Genomic DNA, 23,427 nt, shown 5'->3' with positions numbered 1-23,427 from the left:
GGGTTCATTTTATGAGAAGGCATGTAAAATGCAGGAGGGATGAATGCAGGGAGGAGGGGTTCCAGAACATTCTCGGGCAGGAAAGACTAATTAGCAATTGCTAGTTACATAAGGGAGCACCTGATAATGTCTGAACACTCCCTTCCAGTTGCTCAACTTGAAGGCACCCCCATGAACTCTAGAGGGGAGGGGATTTGTGCGTCATTCCCTGAATGTGCAACCTGGCAGTTGACCTCCTTGTATGCACTCAGGCAAGGAGGTTGGGAGTCCAGATGATTGTTATTTCAGAACAACAATGGCAAAAAAAAAAAAAAAAAATTCTTACTGTTTTTGTTTGAATCAGACCATTCATTTCCAATCCCCTCCTGGTTCACACACTCCATCGCGCATAAGTACTTGGGCAAACTATGGGAAGGTAACTTCCTTCCTTCCCATAGATTGGTGTAAGATCTCATCCTTTATGATTTTGGTTTAGGTTTTGGGAAGCTGGTACTCTGAGGGTTTCTTGGGTTGCTGCCAGCTTTGCTTATGTGCTCAGCTGCTCAGTCGTGTCTGACTCTTTGGGACCCCATAGATGGTAGCTCGCCAGGCTCCTCTGTCCAGGGAATTTCCCGGATAAGAATACTGGAGTGGGTTGGGTTGTCATTTCCTTTTCCAGGGGATCTTCAGACCCAGGGATCAAACCCAGATCTGCTGCTTGTCAGGTGAATTCTTAACCACTGAACCAGCTGGGAAGCCCTCCAGGTTTGCTTGAAGGCATTGGTTCTCATTTCTGTCATTTTCAGTCCCAAATAGCCTGTCTTCATGTAAACACTGCTTACTGGCCATGCTTATTTAATAAGCAGTCCCTGAAATATGTGAATGTCATATCCCTTGCAATAAAGAGGAAAATAAAGGGAGAAAAGTGGAAGCGATGACAGATTTTCTCTTCTTGGGCTCTAAAATCACTGGGGATGGTGACTGCGGCCATGAAATTAGAAAATGCTTGCTTCTTGGCACGAAAGCTATGACAAACTTACACAGTGTATTAAAAGGCAGAGATATCACTTTGCTGACAAAGGTCCAAGTAATCCAACCTATGCTTTTTCCAGTAGTCATGTATGGATATGAGAGCTGGACCATAAAGAAGGCTTGGTGCCAAAGAATTGATGCTTTCGAACTGTGGTGTTGGAAAAGACTCTTGAGAGTCCCTTGGATGGCAAGGTGATCAAACCAGTCAATCCCTAAAGGAGATCAGTCCTGAATATTCAGTGGAAGGAATGATGCTGAAGCTGAAGCTCCAATACTTTGGCCACCTGATGAGAAGAACTAACTCATTGGAAAAAATCCTGATGCCAGGAAGGATTGAGGACAGGAGGAGAAGGGAGCAACAGAGGATCAGATGGTTAGATGGCATCACCAATTCAATGGAGATGAACTTGGGCAAACCCTGGAAGATGGTGAAGGACAGGGAAGCCTGGTATGCTACAGTCCATGGGGTCACAAAGAGTCAGACACAACTTATTGACTGAACAGCAACAACACAGAGGAAATATATTGGGATTTTGTGTAGGGTCATGTAAGAATGGGAAGTAGGGGGGAAAAAAACTTTTTATGACTCTTTCTTCCTCCCAGAAGGCTTACTCAAGACAGATTTGCATGTAAAGTTGGATTAAAGTTTGTGCTAGTATTTAAGCTCGGGGGATGTTTCATAAAATATTCATAGTCTTAAATCTGAGCAAGAGAGCATCTGTCCATCCCACAGGAAGACTTCAAGCATCAGAGGAAAGCAGAGGTTCCAGGTCAAGATATTTCTGCAGTGTGAACTGGAAAGGGCATGTGATCTCAAAAATCAAAAAACTGATCACTTTGCCACAATGAATGCCCAGATGGTCTTCTTTGCAGCTTTTCAGGTGGCATTTAGGGTTTGATGCCTTGAGTGATATCTCATTCCTTAACTTACACTTTTTAAAATTAAAACTAAAAACTAAAATCCTCCTAGTTTTTAAAAGAACGTATCGCAGTCCGTGCTATTTTGGGGGGACAGTTGGGGAGATTTGAATATGCATTGCCTTTTGGCCGAGATTAAAGAATTGTAAGTTTCTGCATGTAACTGTAATATCTCTTTTAATATAGAAAAGGAGAGATGCATTTCAAACTATTTAAGATTGGCATGTCATGATGGTTCTAACTTCCTTTGAAATTTGTGTGTTGAATGGAGTTAAATAAAATGTTAATGAGGAAGTCAATGGGGAAAAAGTAACCTATACTGTTTTTATACACAGTGCACAAAATCTTATACACACAATCTTATACACAGTTTTATACACAGTATACACAATCTTAAAGTCTGGTGCCACACAGACATTTTTCCCTGAAAAAGTAGGCTTTGTCTTTTTTAAGTCTTTTTTGTTTTTCCAAGGAAAACCTAGATACATACGGGAGTAATGACTTGAATCTAGTAAAATGAATGTTGTTTGTATTTAATCGCTAAGTTGTGTCTGACTCTTTGGGACCTCAAGGACTGTAGCCCGCCAGGCTCCTCCGTCCTTGGGATTTCCCAGGCAAGAATACTGGCGTGGGTTGCTATTTTCTTTTCCAGGAAGTCTTCCTAACCTAGGGATTGAATCAGCATCTCTTGCATTGCTTGTGGACTCTTTACTGCTAGCCTATAAAATGTATAGGTTTCCGATATTGTCATGTATCGTGAATATTTTAGTTTCATTTTGCTTTATATGTTAACCCTGTACAAAGCCCCAGTGAAACATTTCATTATATTGTCAAAAGAAACAGGGCTTCTGTGGTAGTTCAGTTGGTAAAGAATCCGCCTGCAATGCAGGAGACCTGGGTTTGATCCCTCGGTTGGGAAGATCCCCTGGAGAAAAGAAAGGCTACCCACTCCAGTATTCTGGCCTGGAGAATTCCATGGACTGTTGTAGTCCATGGGGTCGCAGAGTCAGACACAACTGAGTGACTTTCACTTTCTTTTTCAAAAGAAACAAAAACCATTTTAACTATTGCTTATATCATATAACCTTTTCTGCAGTGAAAAGGTGCTACTCTGTTGCATCCGTATATCCAGAGAAAAAGCAAACAAGGAACAAAATGTCCCATGAAATATCTTTCCAAGTAGCAGCGATGCTGTGGCCTTATATTCTGCAGGTGACGACCCCAAAATCTCCTGTGTTCCTCTGCAGGCTTTCTAAGCACCGGCGACCAGGCGGCCAAAGGCAACTACGGGCTCCTGGATCAGATCCAAGCCTTACGCTGGATCGAGGAGAATGTCGGGGCCTTCGGCGGGGACCCCAAGAGAGTCACCATCTTCGGCTCCGGTGCGGGCGCCTCCTGCGTCAGCCTCTTGACCTTGTCTCACTATTCAGAAGGTAAGGAGAGCGTTGCCCACATTGGGCAGGGGACCCCCGGGACAGAGAGGTGAACCCTTTTGTGAACTCCGTGGGGTTCTTTTTTTTTAAATATTGCTATCATTTCATTTTAATATATATATATATATATATATATATATATATATATGCTGCTGGTGCTAAGTCGCTTCAGTTGTGTCCGACTCTGTGCGACCCTATGGACAGCAGCCCACCAGGCTCCTCTGTCCATGGGATTCTCTAGGCAAGAACACTGGAGTGGGTTGTAATTTCCTTCTCCAATTATATATATATAATAATATACAATTAAAATAATGGAAAGCAGTGATTTTCCAAAGAAATTCTCAAGTGTGCCTTCTGTCCTATCCTTTGATTCTGATCTGTCGCACTTATTATTATTTTTTTTGAACTGGAGGATAATTGCTTTACAGTATTTGGCCCCTGCCATACATCAGGGTGAGTCAGCCCCAGGTATATTATGTGGAATAACATGGAAGCATGGAGTCGTACAGATTGGCTGCTGTTGTTGATATTCGGTAACCAAGTCCTGTCCGACTCTTCGTGACCCCAAGGACTACAGCACACCAGGCACCCCTGTCCCTCACCATCTCCTGGAGTTTGCTCAAACTCATGTCCATTGAGTTGGGGAAGCCATCCAGCCATCTCATCCTCTGTGGCATATACATGACCATATGTAAAATAGACAGCAAGGAGGAATTTGCTGGATGACACAGGAAACTCAGCATAGTGTTCTGTGATAACCTAGATGGATGGGATGGGGTAGGAGATTACAGGGGGCTTCTGGTGGCTGGAAGTGAAAGAAAGTGAAGTCGCTCAGTTGTGTCCAACTCTTTGCGACCCCATGGACTTCCTACCAGGCTCCTCCATCCATGGGATTCTCCGGGCAAGAATACTCGAGTGAGTGGCCATTTCCTTCTCCAGGGGATCTTCCTGACCCAGGGATTGAATCTGGGTCTCCTGCGTTGTAGGCAGACGCTTTGCCATCTGAGCCACCAGGGAAGTCATAGGTGGGAACATATATATATACCTTTGGGGTTCTTATACAAGACACAGGCAGGTGGGACCGTGGTGCCTCTTGAAACCTCCATAGAAAATGCCCCAAAGGATTTCCCTGGTGATCCAGTGGTTAAGACACCACACAACCAGTCCTGGAAGCCCAGAATTTCGGAACTAGATCCTGTACGCCACAACTAAACCCAGTGAAGTGAAAACGTGTTAGTCACTCAGTTGTGTCTGACTCTTCACAACCCCATAGACTGTAGCCCACCAGGCTCCTCTGTCCGGGGGATTCTCCAGGCAAGAATACTAGAGTGGGTTGTCATTCCCTTCTCCAGGGGATAATCCCCATCCAGGAATCGAACGCAGGTCTCCTGCATTGCAGGCAGATTCTTTACTGACTGAGCCACCAGAGAAGACCATACTGCCAAATTAATTAATTAATTTTTAAGAAAAAGAAGAAAATGCCCCAAATGATGTGTATCCACATCCTCTTCTAAACTGGCTTGCTTTCTGATTTTTCTAATTGAGGTATAATTGACATACACCATTATATCTATTTCCTGGAGAAGGAAATGGCAACCCACTCCAATATTCTTTCCTGAGAAATCCCATGGACAGAGGATCCTGGCCTCTATGGGGTCGCAAAGAATCGGAAATGATTGAGTGACTGACACATGCATTTGCATTATACGTATTTAATAATATACACTTAAAATAATGATTACTATCAAGTGTACAGGGTAAGAATTCAATCTTCGTATATAGTGCAAAGCAACCACCACAAGTCTGGTTAACATTCATCACCATTGAGTTAAAAACTGTTTTTCCTTCTCATCAGAGTTTTAAGATCCACTCTCTTGGCAACTTTTACACGTGCAGTGCAGGCTTCCCTGGCGGCTTAGTGGTAATGAATCTGCCTGCCAAAACAGGGACCCAGCTTTGGGTCGGGAAGATCTTGTGGAGGAGGAAATGGGAACCATCTCTAGTATTCTTGCCTGGAGAATCCCATGGACAGAGAGGAGCCTGGTGGTTTACAGCCCATGGGGTTGCAAAGAGTCGGACACAGCTTAGCGACCTAAAAACAACAACTAGTATTATTAACAATTTTAACGAGATTTTTTTTTTTCACTTAGATTTATGACCGATAGCCATTGCTTACCATCACTGGAGGAAAATGACTTCTATAGAAATGCTTGCACCCTGCGTTTGCCTATCTGAGTTTATTTGGTCAACTTTAAATGTTATTAACTTCAGGTTTCAACCTGGAAGAGGAAGCGTGAGAGGGAATTAGTGTGTGGATGATGGCTGCAGATTCATAGGTTTCATGATAAACATAGCTTGCAGCCACATGCTTATAGACTCGGTCTTTGCTGCAAACTTAACTCAAGGTGCTTCCCTCTGGTCCTTTGTTGCTGTACAGATAAGAGATTTTTAAAGTACAAATGAACACTGGTTGGATGCCGGTGGTCTGGAAGCAGTGTAATAACTTCCTGAGGTTCCCTTCAAAAACGAAACAAAAAGAACAACAAAATAAAAAAGTGCCTCCCTGGGATACTTTTCCAACAGCAGGTGAACATTGACAATCATACTCTGAATCTTCACGGTCGTGTTCTGTTTCCTTCTGTGTCATTGGCTGGTTTAAGAATTTCACCACATCTATTTGAACTATGTATATCAAAATCACCTGAACTTGAAGGGAATTATTATTCTCTAAAGAGTCTAGCACTATCTTTCTTTAAAAATATACATTTCTCTTTAAAAATATGTATCTTTCTTTAAAAATATATGCTGCTTAGTTACTAGGTCGTGTCCGATTCTTTTGTGACCCCGTGGACTGTAGCCCACCAGGCTCCTCTGTCCATGGGATTTCCCAGGCAAGGATACTAGTGTGGGTTGCCATTTCCTCCTCCAGGGAATCTTCCTGACCCAGGGGTCAAACCTGAACCTCTTATGTCTCCTGCATTGACCACCAGCTTTCTTTACAAATATGTATCTTTCTTTATAAGCACATTCCTTTAAAGATATAGGGGGAGGAATAAATTGGGAGACTGGAATTGACATATACACACACCATTCTAAATAAAATGGGTAACTAATTAACAACCTGCTATATAGCACAGGGAACCCTACTTAATACTCTGTAGTGACCTCTGTGGAAAAAGTCTAAAAAAGAGTGGACGTATGTATATGTATATCACCTTGCTGGATACTTGAAACTGACGCAACGTTGGAAATCAAGCATACGCCAATAAAATTTCTTTAATGAAAAAACTGTACCATATAAACATGCTAAAAAAGAGGGGGATGTATAATTGTGCTATGTGACAGCATCCTTTTTTTTTCACTACTTGCACAGTTGTGGACAAGTTTCTGCCTTGACGGCTTCGTTAGCAATGTGTGATTGATGGTGATTTTTAAGTCTCGCGAAATCTGAATTTTTTTTCTTAATATATATATTTTATTGAAGTATAGTTGACTTACAATGTACAGGTGCACAGCAAGGTGATTCAGCTATACATATACACGTATGTATGTGTGTATATGTTTATCATTTGTATATGCATACACATATGTGCATATGTGTATCATTTTCCCTTGTAAGTTATTAAAACATATTGACTACAGTTCCCTGCACTATACAGTATAAACCATCGTGACTTGTTGCTTATCTATTTTTTTTTTTTTACTTAGAAACCTAGCATTCTAGTCATACTAGGTCAAACAAATGAAATCTGAATTTCTTGATTCTTATTTTAAAATGACTGTGGAGGAGTTGAATGAAAGGCTTACATTTTGTTAACCTTTTATTCAAAAATGAATATGTTAGATCATTAGTGATAACAATTCCTATACCATTTCAGAGGATAATTATACTTTCCCATTTGTCAGTGGCTGTCATCACAGTTCTTGGTTTACAAAATAGTCAGGTCCAACTTCAGTAGCAATCAAACACATGTCAGCCAAAACTAATGGAGGAAGAGTGTTAATTACTTAAATCAATAGATCGGAAGTGATTATGGTAGTGCCTTGCATGGGTCATTTCTGCAAAGCAGCTCTCCAGTTACAGTTCAGCACTACAGAATCAGGACTCACCAGTCCAAACATACTCAGACTGTTGACCTCGGAATTCCACTTCTAGTGATAGTGCTTAATGAAATCAGCATGGAGAAGGGAAAAGGTATTCTCATTGAAATGTCCACCACATCATTCTCATAGCAAAGAGTGAAACGAAAAGTGATAAGACCAAAAAGATAATAACGTTATAAGAAACATGTGCATTTACTCAAAGGAATGATAATTTGCTTCGAGAATTGTGCTTAAAATACGCGTTAGACTGGCACACCCAGTGTCAAGGGGTCATTCAGCAAACCATCACCTTGACCGGGTACCACGTTTCCTTTGACCCTGTTGCGGGCAAAGATACCATTTTAGGAACTTCTCAGACCCTGATGGAGCAGGGAGAGTTTCTTAATTATGACATCCAATATACTATCCAGGTATTAGACACGATTGGAAAAGACTCTGTTGCTGGGAAAGACTGAAGGCAAAAGGTGAAGAGGGTGGCAGAGAATCAGACGGTTAGATAGCATCACTAACTCAATGAACATGAATTTGAGCAAGCTGTGGGAGACAGTGAAGGACAAGGAAGCCTGGAGTGCTGCAGTCCATGGGGTGGCAAAGAGCTGGGCATGACTTAGCGACTGAACAAAAACAAAAACTATGTTCAGACCGGAGGGGTGAAAAACACCAAGAAGGAGTGATACTAAAAATATTAAAGTAACTCCTATTTTATAGTATGAATTATAGGTGATATTTTCTTCAGTTTTTTGAGTTTTATCACAGGTTATATTAATATCACTTCCTTGACAAACAAATATATATATGTACACCGCTACCTCTGTCATGGCCAACGGTGGTCAGAGAGAGAGAGGAAAAAAAAAATACATTCCTTCTAGCAGCATTTTTCCTAATTCCGGTTGTCTTGATTTATGAATGTCTTTATTAGGTCAAATATGGACATTGTTTCCTTGAAGTGCTTTAAGGCAGTGAGTGGTTCCCCAGCCTCTCTTGGCACCAGGGACCAGTTTGGTGGAAGACAGTCTTTCCAAGGACCAGAGGCTTGGGGATGGTTTCAGAATGATTCAACAGCATTCATTGCATTTATGGTGTACTTTATTCCTATTTTTATTGCATCAGATCCACCTCAGATCATCAGGCATCAGATCCTGGAGGTCGAGGACCCCTGCTTTAAGACATTTATCTTGAGAAGCAAATGCACAAGTCCATACTTGCCCATATCCAGCGGAGTGATAAACGTTGGGCAGTTGGCCACCAGATGAGCTTGGTCGGTGGGTTGGGCAAAGCCAGATCTGTTTCCCACCTCAGTCTTGTGTGGGCAGCCCTCCAGTCTTTAGAACCGCATCTTCCCGACAGCAGTCATGTTTCCTTCATCCTTGATTGCATGTAAGACCTTAAACATGGACAGGGCATGAGCTGGTGGACTTCCAAATGAATGCTTTATTCTCCCAGCAATGCATGAGGCACTGGGACTATATCCTGTGGGGGTGCAGGGCAAAGGCAGGAAGAGATAGCAATAAAATACTGTGATCTTATAGCCCTTCATCTCTCCTACTGGAGTAGTGAAAAGTAGACTTTACTGGAGACTTCCCTAGTGGTCCAGTCGTTAAGACTGCTCCTTGCAATGCAGGGGGTGTGAGTTTTATATCTGATCAGGGAACTAAGATCCCACATGTCTCACAGCAAGAAAAGCAAAACATAAAACAGAAGCAATAGTGTAACAAATTCAACCAAGAGTTTCCACAGTGACTCAGAGAGTAAAGAATCTTCCTGCAATGTAGGAGACCCAGGTTTGATCCCTGGCTTGGGAAGATGCCCTGGAGAAGGGAATGGCAACCCACTCCAGGATTCTTGCCTGGAGAACCCCATGGACAGAGGAGCTTGGAGGGCTATACAGCCCTTGGGGTCGCAGAGAGTTGAACACGACTTGAGTGACTAGACACTTTCACTTAAAAATGATCCACATCAAAAAAAAAAAAAATTTAAGAATACTTTTATTTATCTCTGGACATTCACGTACTAGACTGATCAGATGGTAAATTTTAAGCTACACAGAATTTTACTGGTAAAAGCAGCCTAAAAGTTTTCAAAATGTTTCTCACCAAACGAAATGTTTAAAATGTAGCAGGATAAATTGTACCAAAGTCTGGGTTTTGAATGGATGCCATTTTGAGATTAATGACTTTTTTTTTTTTTTGGAAAAGAAAGTATGTTTTAGTGGGGGCATTTGAGTGAAGGTTTCTTTAGGAATAGGTAATGTAATGGATTTATTTTAATTGCAATTTTTTTAGCACCTTCAGTGTATGGAGCGTGGAAATAAAAACGCATTCCAGAATGCTATGCTCTGAGACTGGTGTCAGTAGAATGCCCCCAACCCCTCCATCCAATAAAGTGGTACCTGATTTTGCCAGTAAGGCAAAACGGCCTTTGATGTTTTAGGGGATGGAGGGAGGGTGATCACTCTGTGAAGCTTTATGTATAACATCTAAGGATGGAGACGTATTATACACAGTCAGGGAAGAAGAGAGGGATTGTATCTTTTATGACCACTGCCGCTAAAGCGTGAATGCAATTTCGTTTTCCTAAATTGTGGTGTGTGTGCGAGAGAGCCGCCTTCAAGTCCAGCGAGATGGGGAGGGGAGGGCCCAAGAACCAGAGAGATATGAGAGAGAGAGAGAAATGCTGAAAGGGCCGCAATGCTCCCGCATCCAGAAACTCACCTGCCCCTGCAGGACAGTCAGAGCCTTCTTTGCCGGGTGGAAGGCTGCCCTCTGCGTCTCTCGGGTTTTCATCTGCATGTCCACCATTTTGCACCTGCAGGTCTGTTCCAGAAGGCCATCATCCAGAGCGGGACCGCCTTGTCCAGCTGGGCCGTCAACTACCAGCCGGCCAAGTACACGCGGATCCTGGCAGACAAAGTGGGCTGCAACATGCTGGACACCACGGACATGGTGGAGTGCCTGCGGAACAAGAACTACCGAGAGCTCATCCAGCAGACCATCACGCCGGCCACCTATCACATCTCCTTCGGGCCCGTCATCGACGGAGACGTCATCCCAGACGACCCTCAGATCCTCATGGAGCAGGGCGAGTTCCTCAACTACGACATCATGCTGGGCGTCAACCAGGGCGAGGGGCTCAAGTTCGTGGACGGCATCGTGGACCACGAGGACGGCGTGACGCCCAACGACTTCGACTTCTCCGTGTCCAACTTCGTGGACAACCTGTACGGCTACCCGGAGGGCAAAGACACGCTGCGGGAGACCATCAAGTTCATGTACACGGACTGGGCGGACAAGGAGAACCCGGAGACGCGCCGCAAGACCCTGGTGGCCCTGTTCACGGACCACCAGTGGGTGGCCCCCGCCGTGGCCACCGCGGACCTGCATGCCCAGTACGGCTCGCCCACCTACTTCTATGCCTTCTACCACCACTGCCAAAGCGAGATGAAGCCCAGCTGGGCGGACTCAGCCCACGGCGACGAGGTCCCCTACGTCTTCGGCATCCCCATGATCGGTCCCACCGAGCTCTTCAGCTGCAACTTCTCCAAGAACGACGTGATGCTCAGCGCGGTGGTCATGACGTACTGGACCAACTTCGCCAAGACCGGGTATGTTCCTATCCTCCGCACCCCATCGCGCTATTGCTCACCTGGTTCCTCCTTATGCGTGCGGTTTCCCTGACCAGCTCGACAATGGTCCGCAGGCACCCACGCACCTGCCCACCCACTAAGGAGAACAGTCATCTCCACCACCAACCCCCCCCAACATAGAGGGAGACCTCAGTTCTTCTTTACCCCTGAGTCATTCTCTGAGAAGCCAGATTGTTTCACTGCGGTGCTCCCTGCCATGTTGAAAATTCTCCATTTGGTCCATGCTGGGGTAGGAGTTAAACATTCTGGGCTATTCTATAGAACGTCAAGCTGGAGTTTCAAATCTCAGTAGGACCTTGTCTTGTGGGGGCTTTAGATACACTTGGCTATTCCGCTCAGAGTTGAGTTGGAGTTTCAAAGGTAGGTACGACCCTGTCTCATTTGGGATTTAGACATACTTGGTTGTTCCGTTCAAAGTTGAGTTGGAGTTTTAAACCCAATTAGGGCCTTGTCTTGGAGATTTGGATGTACTTGGCTATTTTATCGAAAGTTAACCTGGAGTTTCCGGTCTACACAGGACCTTGAGTTGTTTGGTCAATAATGGGGTTATCAAAATACATGAGCCCTAGGGAAATTGTCTTTACTGCATAGCCAAGGAGTGAAATAAATCTGATAATGAATATATAGAAATGCTGTTTGTGTATATCATATAGCTATATATTATATATGCGTTAGAACATATAAGGGTGGCTATAGTGAAAGTCGCCCAGTCGTGTCTGACTCTGTGACCCCACGGACTGTAACCCACCAGGCTCCCGTGTCCATGGGATTCTCTAGGCCAGAATGCTGGACTGGGTAGCCGTTCCCTTCTCTTGGAGATCTTTCCAGCCCATGGAACCCAGGTCTCCCGCATTGTAGGTGGATTCTTTACCATCTGAGCCACCACTCACCTCATAAGTGTAGAGAAATCCTGTGTGTGTATATATAAGATATATATACATACACACATATATGTGTATGTACTCACATAACATTTCTCCATATGAATTATGGGATTTATTTATATATGTTTACAAATATATTTTATTTATATATAAATATTTGTACATTTATTTCATATACATACATGTATATTTGCAAATATTTATTTCATTTATATATAAGTATACACTTTAATTTCATTACTATATGTAAATGTAATATATTTGCTTAGATTTATCTGTATATCTCTGTACGTACATATATAGAAAGCTCATTGGCTAAATGCAGCAGAAAATATGCAAGAGTTACATACTCAGTGGGTTCCACCCATGTTCCCTGGAGCAGAGTCTCTGCAAACAGAGATAAAACACTCCCCAGCATCTCAAGCAACTCCCAATATCACGGAATCTTCTCATTTTCTCTCTTGTTGAATGACCTAATTGTAGGAAATAATGAGGTGTCCTTGTGTTCTACCTGTGTGTACTTCTGTGATTAACCTTGAGCTCCTGGTTCTGAATTTAAAATGAAGATGCTAAATCTTCCTGTCGACCACCAGCAGTGGGGGAGGGATGGGGTTGGGTTAGGAGCGGAATTAGGCCCCCACACTGCAGCTTCACCCAGCCCTGGTGAGGGGGTGAGGGGAGGTGCAGAGGGTTAGCGGATTTTGGGACCCCCTGGACTGTAACCAACCAGGCTTCTCTGTCCATGGGATTCTCCAGGCAGAAATACTGGAGTGGGTTGCCATTCAGAGGATTAGCAGATTTTGGGACCCCCTGGACCGTAACCCACCAGGCTCCTGTGTCCATGGGATTCTCCAGGCAGAAATACTGGAGTGGGTTGCCATTCAGAGGGTTAGCAGATTTTGGGACCCCCTGGACCGTAACCCTCCAGGCTCCTCTGTCCATGGGATTCTCCAGGCAAGAATGCTGGAGTGGGTTGCCATGCCCTTCTCCAGGGGATCTTCCCCATCCAGGGATCAAACCCATGTCTCCTGTGTCTCAGGCAGATTCTTTACCCCCTGAGTCACCTGAGAAGCCCATCCTTCTTTACAGTGTTTCCAAATATTCTCTGGTGGGAAGTGGTTTATCAGTTTTAAGTTCCTAGGAAAAGACTTGAGTTTTTTCTGAGCAGCAAATGTGATGTGTGAAGGCCCGCTTTCAAGTGCTCCCATTTTATGAGTCTGATCTCAGGAAGACAGCGGGGAAACAGGGAGGGTCACAGCCATCGCAGGTAGAGATGCTCCTCTGTCACCAAGAGGATCTGTCTTCCATGGGGAGATGCTTTGAGTCAAGTCAGCAAGTGTTGATGTTTTTACGTAGCCTTGTTTATTAGATCCCTGGAGCTGTTGCAACACAGTACCAAAACCTGTCTGCCTTCCGACAACATAAGTGTATGTTGCACAGTTCTCAAGGCTTGAAGTCCACACGGAAGGGGCTGGTTGACCTCTGTCCAAGACCTGTCGGGGGAGGTTCCTGTGATGACTCTTAGCTCCTGGTGGTTTGCTGACACTGTTTGGTTCAGCCTGACTTAAAGCTACGTCTCTCCAAGCTCTGTGCCTCTCATCACATGGCCCTCTCCTAGTATGTCTGTCTTCACATGGCCGGCTTCTTCTTTTTATTGAAATATAGTTCATTTATAATGTTGTGTTAATTTCTGATGTACAACAAAGTGATTCAATTTTATATATCAGTTCAGTTCAGTTCAGTCACTCAGTCGTGTCCGCCTCTTTGCGACTCCATGAATCGCAGCACGCCAGGACTCCCTGTCCATCATGAACTCCCAGAGTCCACCCAAACCCATGTATATCAAGTCGGTGATGCCATCCAACCATCTCATCCTCTGTTGTCCCCTCCTCCTCCTCCTGCCCCCATTCCTTCCCAGCATCAGGGTCTTTTCCAATGAGTCAACTCTTCGCATCAGGTGGCCAAAGTATTGGAGTTTCAGCTTCAGCATCAGTCCTTCCAATGAACACCCAGGACTGGTCTCCTTTAGGATGGACTGGTTGGATCTCCTTGCAGTCCAAGGGACTCACAAGAGTCTTCTCCAACACCAGAGTTCAAAAGCATCAATTCTTTGGCACTCAGCTTTCTTTATAGTCCAACTCTCACATCCATACATGACCACTGGAAAAACCATAGCCTTGACTAGACGGACCTTTGTTGGCAGAGTAATGCCTCTGCTTTTAAATATGCTATCTAGGTTGGTCATAACCTTCCTTCCAAGGAGTAAGCGTCTTTTAATTTCATGGCTGCAATCACCATCAGCAGTGATTTTGGAGCCCCCAAAAATAAAGTCTGACACTGTTTGCACTGTTTCCCCATCTATTTCCCATGAAGTGATAGGACTAGATGCCATGATCTTAGTTTTCTGAATGTTGAGCTTTAAGCCAACTTTTTCACTCTCCTCTCTCACCTTCATCAAGAGGCTCTTTAGTTCTTCTTCACTTTCTGCCATAAGCGTGGTGTCATCCGCATATCTGAGGTTATTGATATTTCTCTCGGCAATCTTGATTCCAGCTTGTGTTTCTTCCAGCCCAACGTTTCTCATGATGTACTCTGCATATAAGTTAAATAAGCAGGGTGACAATATACAGCCTTGACGTACTCTTTTTCCTATTTGGAACCAGTCTGTTATTCCATGTCCAATTCTAACTGTTGCTTCCTGACCTGCATACAGGTTTCACAAGAGACAGGTCAGATGGTCTGGTATTCCCATCTCTTTCAGAATTTTCGCAATTTTCTATATAAATATATATATATATAGACACACACATACACTTGGCTTTTCTTGTTCTTTTTCATTCTGTTTTTCGTGTTGTTCTTGTGTTTAGTTAGTCATTCATGTCCAATTCTTTGTGACTCTATGAATTGTAGCCCGCCAGGGTCCTCTGTCCCTGAGATTCTTCAGGCAAGAATACTGGAGTGGGTTGCCATGCCCTCCCCATTTAGCACATGTATAGCTAGTTTTTTAGCTGACGGAAGTGCTCAATATATCTTCTGTGTGCTAAGTCTCTTCAGTCCTGTCTGACTCTTTTATGACCCCATGGACTGTAGTTGGCCAGGCTCCTCTGCTCATGTGATTCTCCAGGCAAGAATACTGGAGTGGGTGGCCGTTTCCTCCTCTAGGGGATCTTCCTGACCCAGGGATCAAACCTGCATCTCCTGCATCGGCAGGCGGATTCTTTACCACTGAGCTGGCAGGGAAACCCTTATTCTGGTTTATCGCAGGATACTGACTCTAGTTCCCTAAGCTCTGCGTTATCCATCCTGTATATAATGGTTTGTATCTGCTAATCCCAAACTCCTACCCCATCCTTTTCACCACTTCCCCTCCCCCTCGGCAACCACGTGTCTGTCCTCTTGGGTCTATGAGCTTGTTCCTAGCTAAGTTCATTTGTGTCATATTTTAGATTCCACATATAACTGATATCATATGGTATGTATCCTTCTGTTTGTGACTTACTTCACTTCATATGATGACCTCCAGGGTAGGTCCATGCCCCACATTGCCACAGATGCTATTGTTCCATTCTTTTTTTAAATTATGTCCACCTTCTTATACGGTCACCGATCATATGGGTTTAGGAGTCCACCCCTGCTCCAGTATGACCTCATCTTTTCTTTTTAATTTTCGGCCACACCACTTGGCTTGCAGAATCTTCATTCTCTGACCAGGGATCGAAACGGGGCCCTCTGCAGCGGAAAGACAGAGTCCTAACCCGTGAAGTCCTGGTATAACCTCGTTTTCCCTTGCCTGACTGCACATCTGCAATGACTCTGTTTCCAGTAACACCACCCTGCGAGGACCTGGGGGTTAAGGCTTAAGCATGTCTTAATTTGATGGGGATGCACTTCTCTGCATAACCTCTTTTAAAGGCAGGACGAATGCCCAGTTATATCAGGGAACTCAGATATGTGGCTGCTCTTGGCAAGTTTTGCCTTCCCTTGACATAAAGAACATTCACACAAACATTCCTCACACTGTGGCCACGCCCGTCCATCATGGCAACACCCTGACCCATAGTAACTCCTTAATATCTAAACACAGCATCGTGACTCACCTTTGTGCGAGCCACCCACTTTCTATTTCTCTTATGTGTTTTGGGAAAAAAAAAAAAGTTTTTACATGACTTTCTTAAATGGAAAGCTAGGATCATTCATCACCCATTTAACGGAGCCGTTAAAGAAAACTAAAAGATCCAAATAAAGCCATTAAACTCTCATTAGCTGTTCTCGCCTGCCAGAGGCTCTGAGATGAATTCTCTCTCACTGTTATAAAAAAGGAAAAGAAAGAAAAAGGTAAAGGAAATTAATTAATGCCATGAGATGGTAGAGAAATATTTGCACCAAATGGGTACTTTAACCAGAATCTGTGGGTGACTAAGCTAGGATTGAAAATGTGGAGAGTTTGAAATGTTGAGTGCTTTTTTTTTTTTAATGTAAGATTTTTTTTTTTTTTTTTTGGTTTGTTTATTCATTGAGGGAAATTGCATTACTTCTATATACTGAGAGTGTTTATTTGAGGGAATTTGTTTCATCTTCTAGATGTATTTTAACTATAATCAGAATATCAGGGTAAAGCGTTGAGTAGTGTTTGGTGCTGTAATTCCATTTTCTAAAATCACTGGATCAGGTGCCTGTGGTCCAAGCCGCTCATCTGAGGAATATAGTTCTCTCTTGAGGATACAAAGTAACTTGGGCTTCATCAAGCCTCTAGTTTACTCCTGTGGCTGTTCGTGGCATGTGTTCAGGACACTTTGGGATTTCATAAAGACACTAAAGTCGCTGATGTAGAAGACTAAGCAATAAGGACCTAGCTTGGAGGAATAGCCCCGCCTTCTGACCGGAGTCCAAAACTTCAGGTAGCGTTGTGGCTGCGGTAACAAGGTGAGACTGATGGATGGCCTTGGATGTCAGTCTGAAGAATCTGGACTTTATCCAAGCAGGAGCTATTTTTGCTCCCAAGGTCCACGTGGAGCGTGGCTGAGATCATCCTTGGAGACGTTAATGCAGTGAGTTTTCACAACTCGCTTGAAAGGCCTTCGGAGTGACTCAAGTCGTCTTCCAAGGAAGTTACTCAGACCTTCCTCTGACGTACAGTGCAAATGTGCAGTTTCAGATGTAAGTCAGGGGAGGACCACTATTCAGTGGTGTCTGGTTAACCAGAGAACAGGAGACTGAGCTGATGGCAGAGATGGTTATTGAGGTGTTTGCCAACGGATGATACAACTAGTTATTTATCTAAAATACTTCAATTTATTTAACTGTTTACGTAAAATAGGATAATGGCATGAGCAGCCATGTGTGGAAGAGGTTTTTTTATTTGGGGGCTGCCAAAGAGGTCTTGCTATGGAGAATGTGAACCCTGGTTCCAATAAGGGAGAGGCATGGGATAAGCCATCTTTGATGTCCTGAGGGGTCTCACACTTTTATCTAATGTCACTCAGGGAGCAGCCATGGGATAAACCATCTCTGATGTCCTGAGGGGTCTCACAACTTATCTGATGTCACTGAGGGAGCAGTCATGGATGAACCATCTCTGATGCCATGAGGGGTCTCACACCTTATCTGATGTCCCTCAGGGAGCAGCCATGGATAAACCATCTCTGGTATCTTGAAGGGTCTCACACCTTATCTGATGTCCCTCAGGGAGCAGCCATGGATAAACCATCTCTGGTATCATGAAGGGTCTCACACCTTATCTGATGTCCCTCAGGGAGCAGCCATGGATAAACCATCTCTGATGTCCTGAGGGGTCTCACACCTTATCTGATGTCCCTCAGGGAGCAGCCATGGGATAAACCATCTCTGATGCCATGAGGGGTCTCACACCTTATCTGATGTCCCTCAGGGAGCAGTCATGGATGAACCATCTCTGGTATCATGAGGGGTCTCACACCTTATCTGATGTCCCTCAGGGAGCAGCCATGGGATAAACCATCTCTGATGCCATGAGGGGTCTCACACCTTATCTGATGTCCTTCAGGGAGCAGCCATGGGTAAACCATCTCTGGTGTCATGAAGGGCCTCACACCTTATCTGATGTCCCTCAGGGAGCAGCCATGGGATAAACCATCTCTGATGCCATGAGGGGTCTCACACCTTATCTGATGTCCCTCAGGGAGCAGCCATAGATAAACCATCTCTGGTGTCATGAAGGGTCTCACACCTTATCTGATGTCCCTCAGGGAGCAGCCATGGATAAACCATCTCTGGTATCATGAAGGGTCTCACACCTTATCTGATGTCCCTCAGGGAGCAGCCATGGATGAACCATCTCTGATGCCATGAGGGGTCTCACACCTTGTCTGAGGCAGTGACCCTCAGAACTCGGTTGAATACACTTGAGTACCATCCTCTGCTCCCCGTGGGAGTAGAGAAAGCTTGTGGTTCTAAGAATATCATGTCGCATATCTGTCTCAACACGTGGCTAAGGAGAAAGGATTGTGCTGAGTTGGAGGACGCTTCGATGTGGTCACTGGGCGGAACTTGGGATCTGCTGAAGCTTGTTACCAGCATCCCGTGTTCCCGGCTGTTCATCCCTCTGCTGAGATGAACTGAACGCTTTGGCTGCTTTGTAGTTGACCACAACTAATGGCACTGGCCTTACTTGTAGGCTTAAACCTACACACTTCTGCTATGGCACATGCTGTTTGTTAAGCACAGAAAACCAATGTGGGGATGGTGTGTGTAGCAGCCATGGAAGGCACGGTAGGAGGGAAGGAAGAAGGAAGCAGGGAAGGATGGAGGGAGAGAGAAGGGTGAAGGATGATGGGAGGACGGAAGAGGATGCTCTCGTTGCTAAGAGACCGTTTCAATCATCCAGGTGAGAAGACTCAACCGAAACAGTGCTGGAAAAAAAAAAAAGTGACGCCAGAACATTTTAAGTATTAAGCTAGAAATGGGGCTCCTTGGAGAGCTGTGATACATGAGAAGTACTGTCAAGGAAAGGTTAAAGCTCATCCCAAGGTTTGCGAATGATCACACAGATTTCCGCTCTTTGTCACGGAGTCCCACCTCTTTAGACGGGATGACGTTGGTCCTGACCAGTCACTAGAAATCGGGTGTTGGTCCATCAAGGACCAATTCAATTTGGCTTCTGCGTGTACGATAAAAAGGGCAGAATGAGAGTCCCTACAGAAGTCACGGCCGTGAATGGTACTTTCAAGTATTCTACTTTGAAGACTCAGAGCTTCTTGGAATTTAGAGTTGGGAAGGCACTTGGCCAACAAGCCAATGTATATGATTTAAGCAAGGCAAACATATATTCCCATATGTCTAAGTATACTGGTATAGGTCGAGTGGGTGCAATGACATACTTTGCTTTGGCTTTCAGATGGCATCTCTACTCTTGACTTTGCTCATATCGTGTGATCAATTTCTGCGTCCGCTTTTGCGCAATCTTTGCAAAGCTCGAGAAACAGAGACGATGGCTTTGAAATAGTTGCAGCCCAAGTCCAGTGGTAAAAGAGGCCTTTATAGTCCTGAAGCATTTTAAGCTCAGTGAGTGACCGTCGCTCCCTGTGGTACAGGATGGACCGATCACATGACTCTTGGTGTACGGGGTAATTTTCTTCTCAGACGTCTAAGGGAAAATAGTCAAGCAGGACCTTCTTTTAGGGGTAAGGAAAACCTCATACCAACCTCCAGAGGAGCCTGTCAGAGGGGTCATTGGTGTTTGTAAAGAAATCGTGTTACCCGTCTCTCCCATATAAAATGAACCATAAGACCCCGAAAACGCATTGAACCGTCAGCTGCCAAGGTGATACTGCCAGTGAAATATGACGGGTGAAAATGGACCTTTAGAAAGAAGATGTGTTTGTTTTTTTTCTTTCCTTAATTGTGTTAATCTTTAGTTTTGCCTGTGGGAATTAAACCACACCATGTGCTGAAGGAAAGTCTAAAAAACAAGGCCCTGGTATCCCACGTAAAGATCTTGCTTTCTTCGGAGTGTTTGACATGGGAAAGTGATGAGTTTCCTTCCATAAGCACCCTGAGTTTATCTCCGTTTAAGGCTTCTGACGGTGCATCGCCAAGAACTTTAACAGATTGTTTCAGGGCTAAAGCGTACTTATCTGGATTTTCAAAATACTTTATTCTCTGAGAACAAGATAAACATGTTTTCCTTACCTTTCAAATGTACACCAAATGCCAAAAGAAAAAAAAAATAGCCAAATATCTAACACGAACACTCTTTCCTAGATGCCTTCTCTTTAATAAAAGGTCAGTAGAGCTGGAAGGCCTGATTCTGTGAAATCAGATCAATTCAAAAGGAATAGGAATCCTTGCTCCCTTTCATTGCTTTTAGAACAATAAAAATCAATTCTTACTCTCAGCCTCTGAGTTTTATTTTATAAACACGTCTCCACGGCAGGTCCAATTAACTAGGAATTTTCCAGCACTTTATTTCAGAAGACTCAAGTAAGAAAACACGAGGTGCTATATTGCATCCAACATTTTTCTAGAACATGTAAAAATAAAAGCACAAACGCAGATTACTTTAGAATACATTAACGGTTATATGTGAACACATGGATAAGAAGGCTTATAGTATATTTTTTATATTTTTTCATGTCACTAATGGGAGCACAGCACTTGTGATTTATTTATCTTGCATGCCACATATGTAACCATATGTGTAGGTCATATACGTATCTATCCATCTATATGTGTACATATATAGTATGCGGTAAGAACTGTAGTATACAGTATGAAAAAAGGGAAACTGTTAGTCACTCAGTCATGCCCAACTCTTTGCAACCCCATGGAATATAGCCCTCCAGTCTCCTCTGTCCATGGGATTCTCCAGGCTAGAATACTGGAGTGGGTTGCCATTCCCTTCTCCAGGGGATCTTCCCAACCCAGGGATTAATTAAGCCTGCATCTCCTCTGTCTCCTGCACTGCAGGTGGATTCTTTACAGTCTGAGCCACCAGGGAAGCCCAGTATACAGTATACAATATCTACTGTATATACTATACACAGTGTATAGTACACATATACAGTGTGATACAGCATATATTATATACAGTATAGAGTGAACCATATAAGCTATGAGATACATAGTATCCTTTTGTACAGTGTATACTGTATACACTATGTTGTTCTTTGGTTGCTAAGTCACGTTTGACTCTTTGCAGCCCCATGGATGGCAACATACCAGGCTTCCCTGTCCTTCACTATCTCCCAGAGTTTGCTCAGATTCATGTCCGCTGAGTTAGTGATGCTATATAACCATCTCTAAGATAAACATACAAAGTATACAAAGTACCACATATACTGCGGTATACGGTGTAAGTGAAAGTGAAGTGGAAGTGTTAGTCGCTCAGTCATGTCTGGCTCTTTGCGACCCCGTGGACTGCAGCTCGCCAGGCTCCTCTGTCCGTGAGATTTCCCAGGCAAGAGTACTTGAGTGAGTTGCCATTCCCTTCTCCAGGGTATCTTCCCGATCCAGGGATTGAACCTGGGTCTCCCTCATTACCAGCAGATCCTTTAACATCTGAGCCACCAGGAACGCCCATATATATACTGTATATGTATATATGTAAATACTGAGGTATACAGTATATTTTCATATAGTAATAGTATGTACTATACACAGTGCATAGTATACTATATATACTATAATACAAAATACACTTCATATTTTATATAAGTATATGTATGAAAAATTTTATATAAGTATATAAAAATACACTATACTATATACAAAGTATACCATATAACACATATAAACTGTTGTATACAATACACTTTGACACAGCATAAACTATACGAAGTATATAATGTAGCATATATGCTATGATATATGCAATATGCTTTAAAACAGTACATACTATATACAGTTTACAGTGTATCATATAAACAGTATCGTTATGCAGCATGTACTTTGTATAGTATATAGTGTACCATATATGCTAGTACACAGTATACTTTTATGCAGTAAATGCTATATAAAGTATATAGTATAAGATCTGTGGGCTTCCCAGGTGGTGCAGTGTTAAAGAACCCACCTGCCAAGGCAGGATGCAGAAGAGATGTGGGTTTGATCCCTGGGTCGGGAAGATCCTCTGGAGGAGGAAATGGCAACTCATTCGAGGATTCTTGTCTGAAAAATTCCATGGAAAGGGAAGCCTGGTGGGCTACAGTCCATGGGGTGGCAAAGGGTTGGACGCGGCTGAGCAACTGAGCACATAAGATTTATACTGTGGATATTATTTATTATATTATATTATTTATATTTATACTGTATATTATTTATAGTCTCCTCTCCCTGCCAGTTTGTAGGTATTCTGATTTCTCGAAGAGCTCTTTCTATACACCAGGAATATTACAGCTTCCTCACTTAATTCCAATCCCAATATTCGTATCCAGTTTATAGATCAGGCTAAGGGAACAGACTGTGGCTCAGATCATGAATTCCTTATTGCCAAATTCAGACTTAAATTGAAGAAAGTAGGGAAAACCACTAGACCATTCAGGTATGATCTAAATCAAATCCCTTATGATTATACAGTGGAAGTGAGAAATAGATTTAAGGGACTAGACCTGATAGACAGAGTGCCTGATGAACTATGGACAGAGGTTCCTGACATTGTACAGGAGACAGGGAGCAAGACCATCCCCATGGAAAAGAAATGCAAAAAAAGCAAAACGGCTGTCTGAGGAGGCCTTACAGATAGCTGGGAAAAGAAGAGAAGCAGAAAGCAAAGGAGAAAGGGAAAGATATTCCCATCTGAATGCAGAGTTCCAAAGAATAGCAAGGAGAGATAAGAAAGCCTTCCTCAGCTATCAATGCAAAGAAATACAGAAAAACAACAGATTGGGAAAGACTAGAGATCTCTTCAAGAAAATTAGAGATACCAAGGGAACATTTCATGCAAACATGGGCTCGATAAAGGACAGAAACGGTATGGACCTAACGGAAGCAGAAGATATTAAGAAGAGGTGGCAAAAATACACAGAAGAACTGTACAAAAAAGATCTTCATGACCCAGATAATCACGATGGTGTGATCACTCACCTAGAGCCAGACATCCTGGAATGTGAAGTCAAGTGGGCCTTAGAAAGCATCACTACAAACAAAGCTGGTGGAGGTGATGGAATTCCAGTTGAGCTATTTCAAATCCTTAAAGATGATGCTGTGAAAGTGCTGCACTCGATATGCCAGCAAATCTAGAAAACTCAGCAGTGGCCACAGGACTGGAAAAGGTCAGTCTTCCTTCCAATCCCAAAGAAAGGCAATGCCAAAGAATGCTCAAACTACCGCACAATTGCACTCATCTCACATGCTAGTAGAGTAATGCTCAAAATTCTCCAAGCCAGGCTTCAGCAATACGTGAACTGTGAACTTTCAGATGTTCAAGCTGGTTTTAGAAAAGGCAGAGGAACAAGAGATC

General features: G+C 43.5%; 1 protein-coding gene across 4 annotated transcripts in view; it reads left to right on the top strand.

Moving 5' to 3' along the window:
• Positions 1-23,427, top strand: part of LOC145537824 (neuroligin-4, X-linked) — a 372,289-nt gene that overhangs the window by 344,488 nt on the left and 4,374 nt on the right. For all 4 annotated transcript variants that reach the window (XM_081568715.1, XM_081568716.1, XM_081568718.1 and 1 more), the window contains 2 exons: positions 3,177-3,362; positions 10,278-11,067. In XM_081568715.1, coding sequence (XP_081424841.1) covers positions 3,177-3,362; positions 10,278-11,067 — 976 coding nt within the window. The remainder of the gene's footprint in view (positions 1-3,176; positions 3,363-10,277; positions 11,068-23,427) is intronic.

Source organism: Giraffa tippelskirchi, chromosome Y (assembly GCF_054371585.1).
Source record: "Giraffa tippelskirchi isolate mGirTip1 chromosome Y, T2T-mGirTip1v1.2.pri, whole genome shotgun sequence".
NCBI lineage: Eukaryota > Metazoa > Chordata > Mammalia > Artiodactyla > Giraffidae > Giraffa > Giraffa tippelskirchi.
The sequence above is the reverse complement of the archived record's forward strand: the minus strand, read 5'-3'. Positions and strand labels throughout refer to the sequence as shown.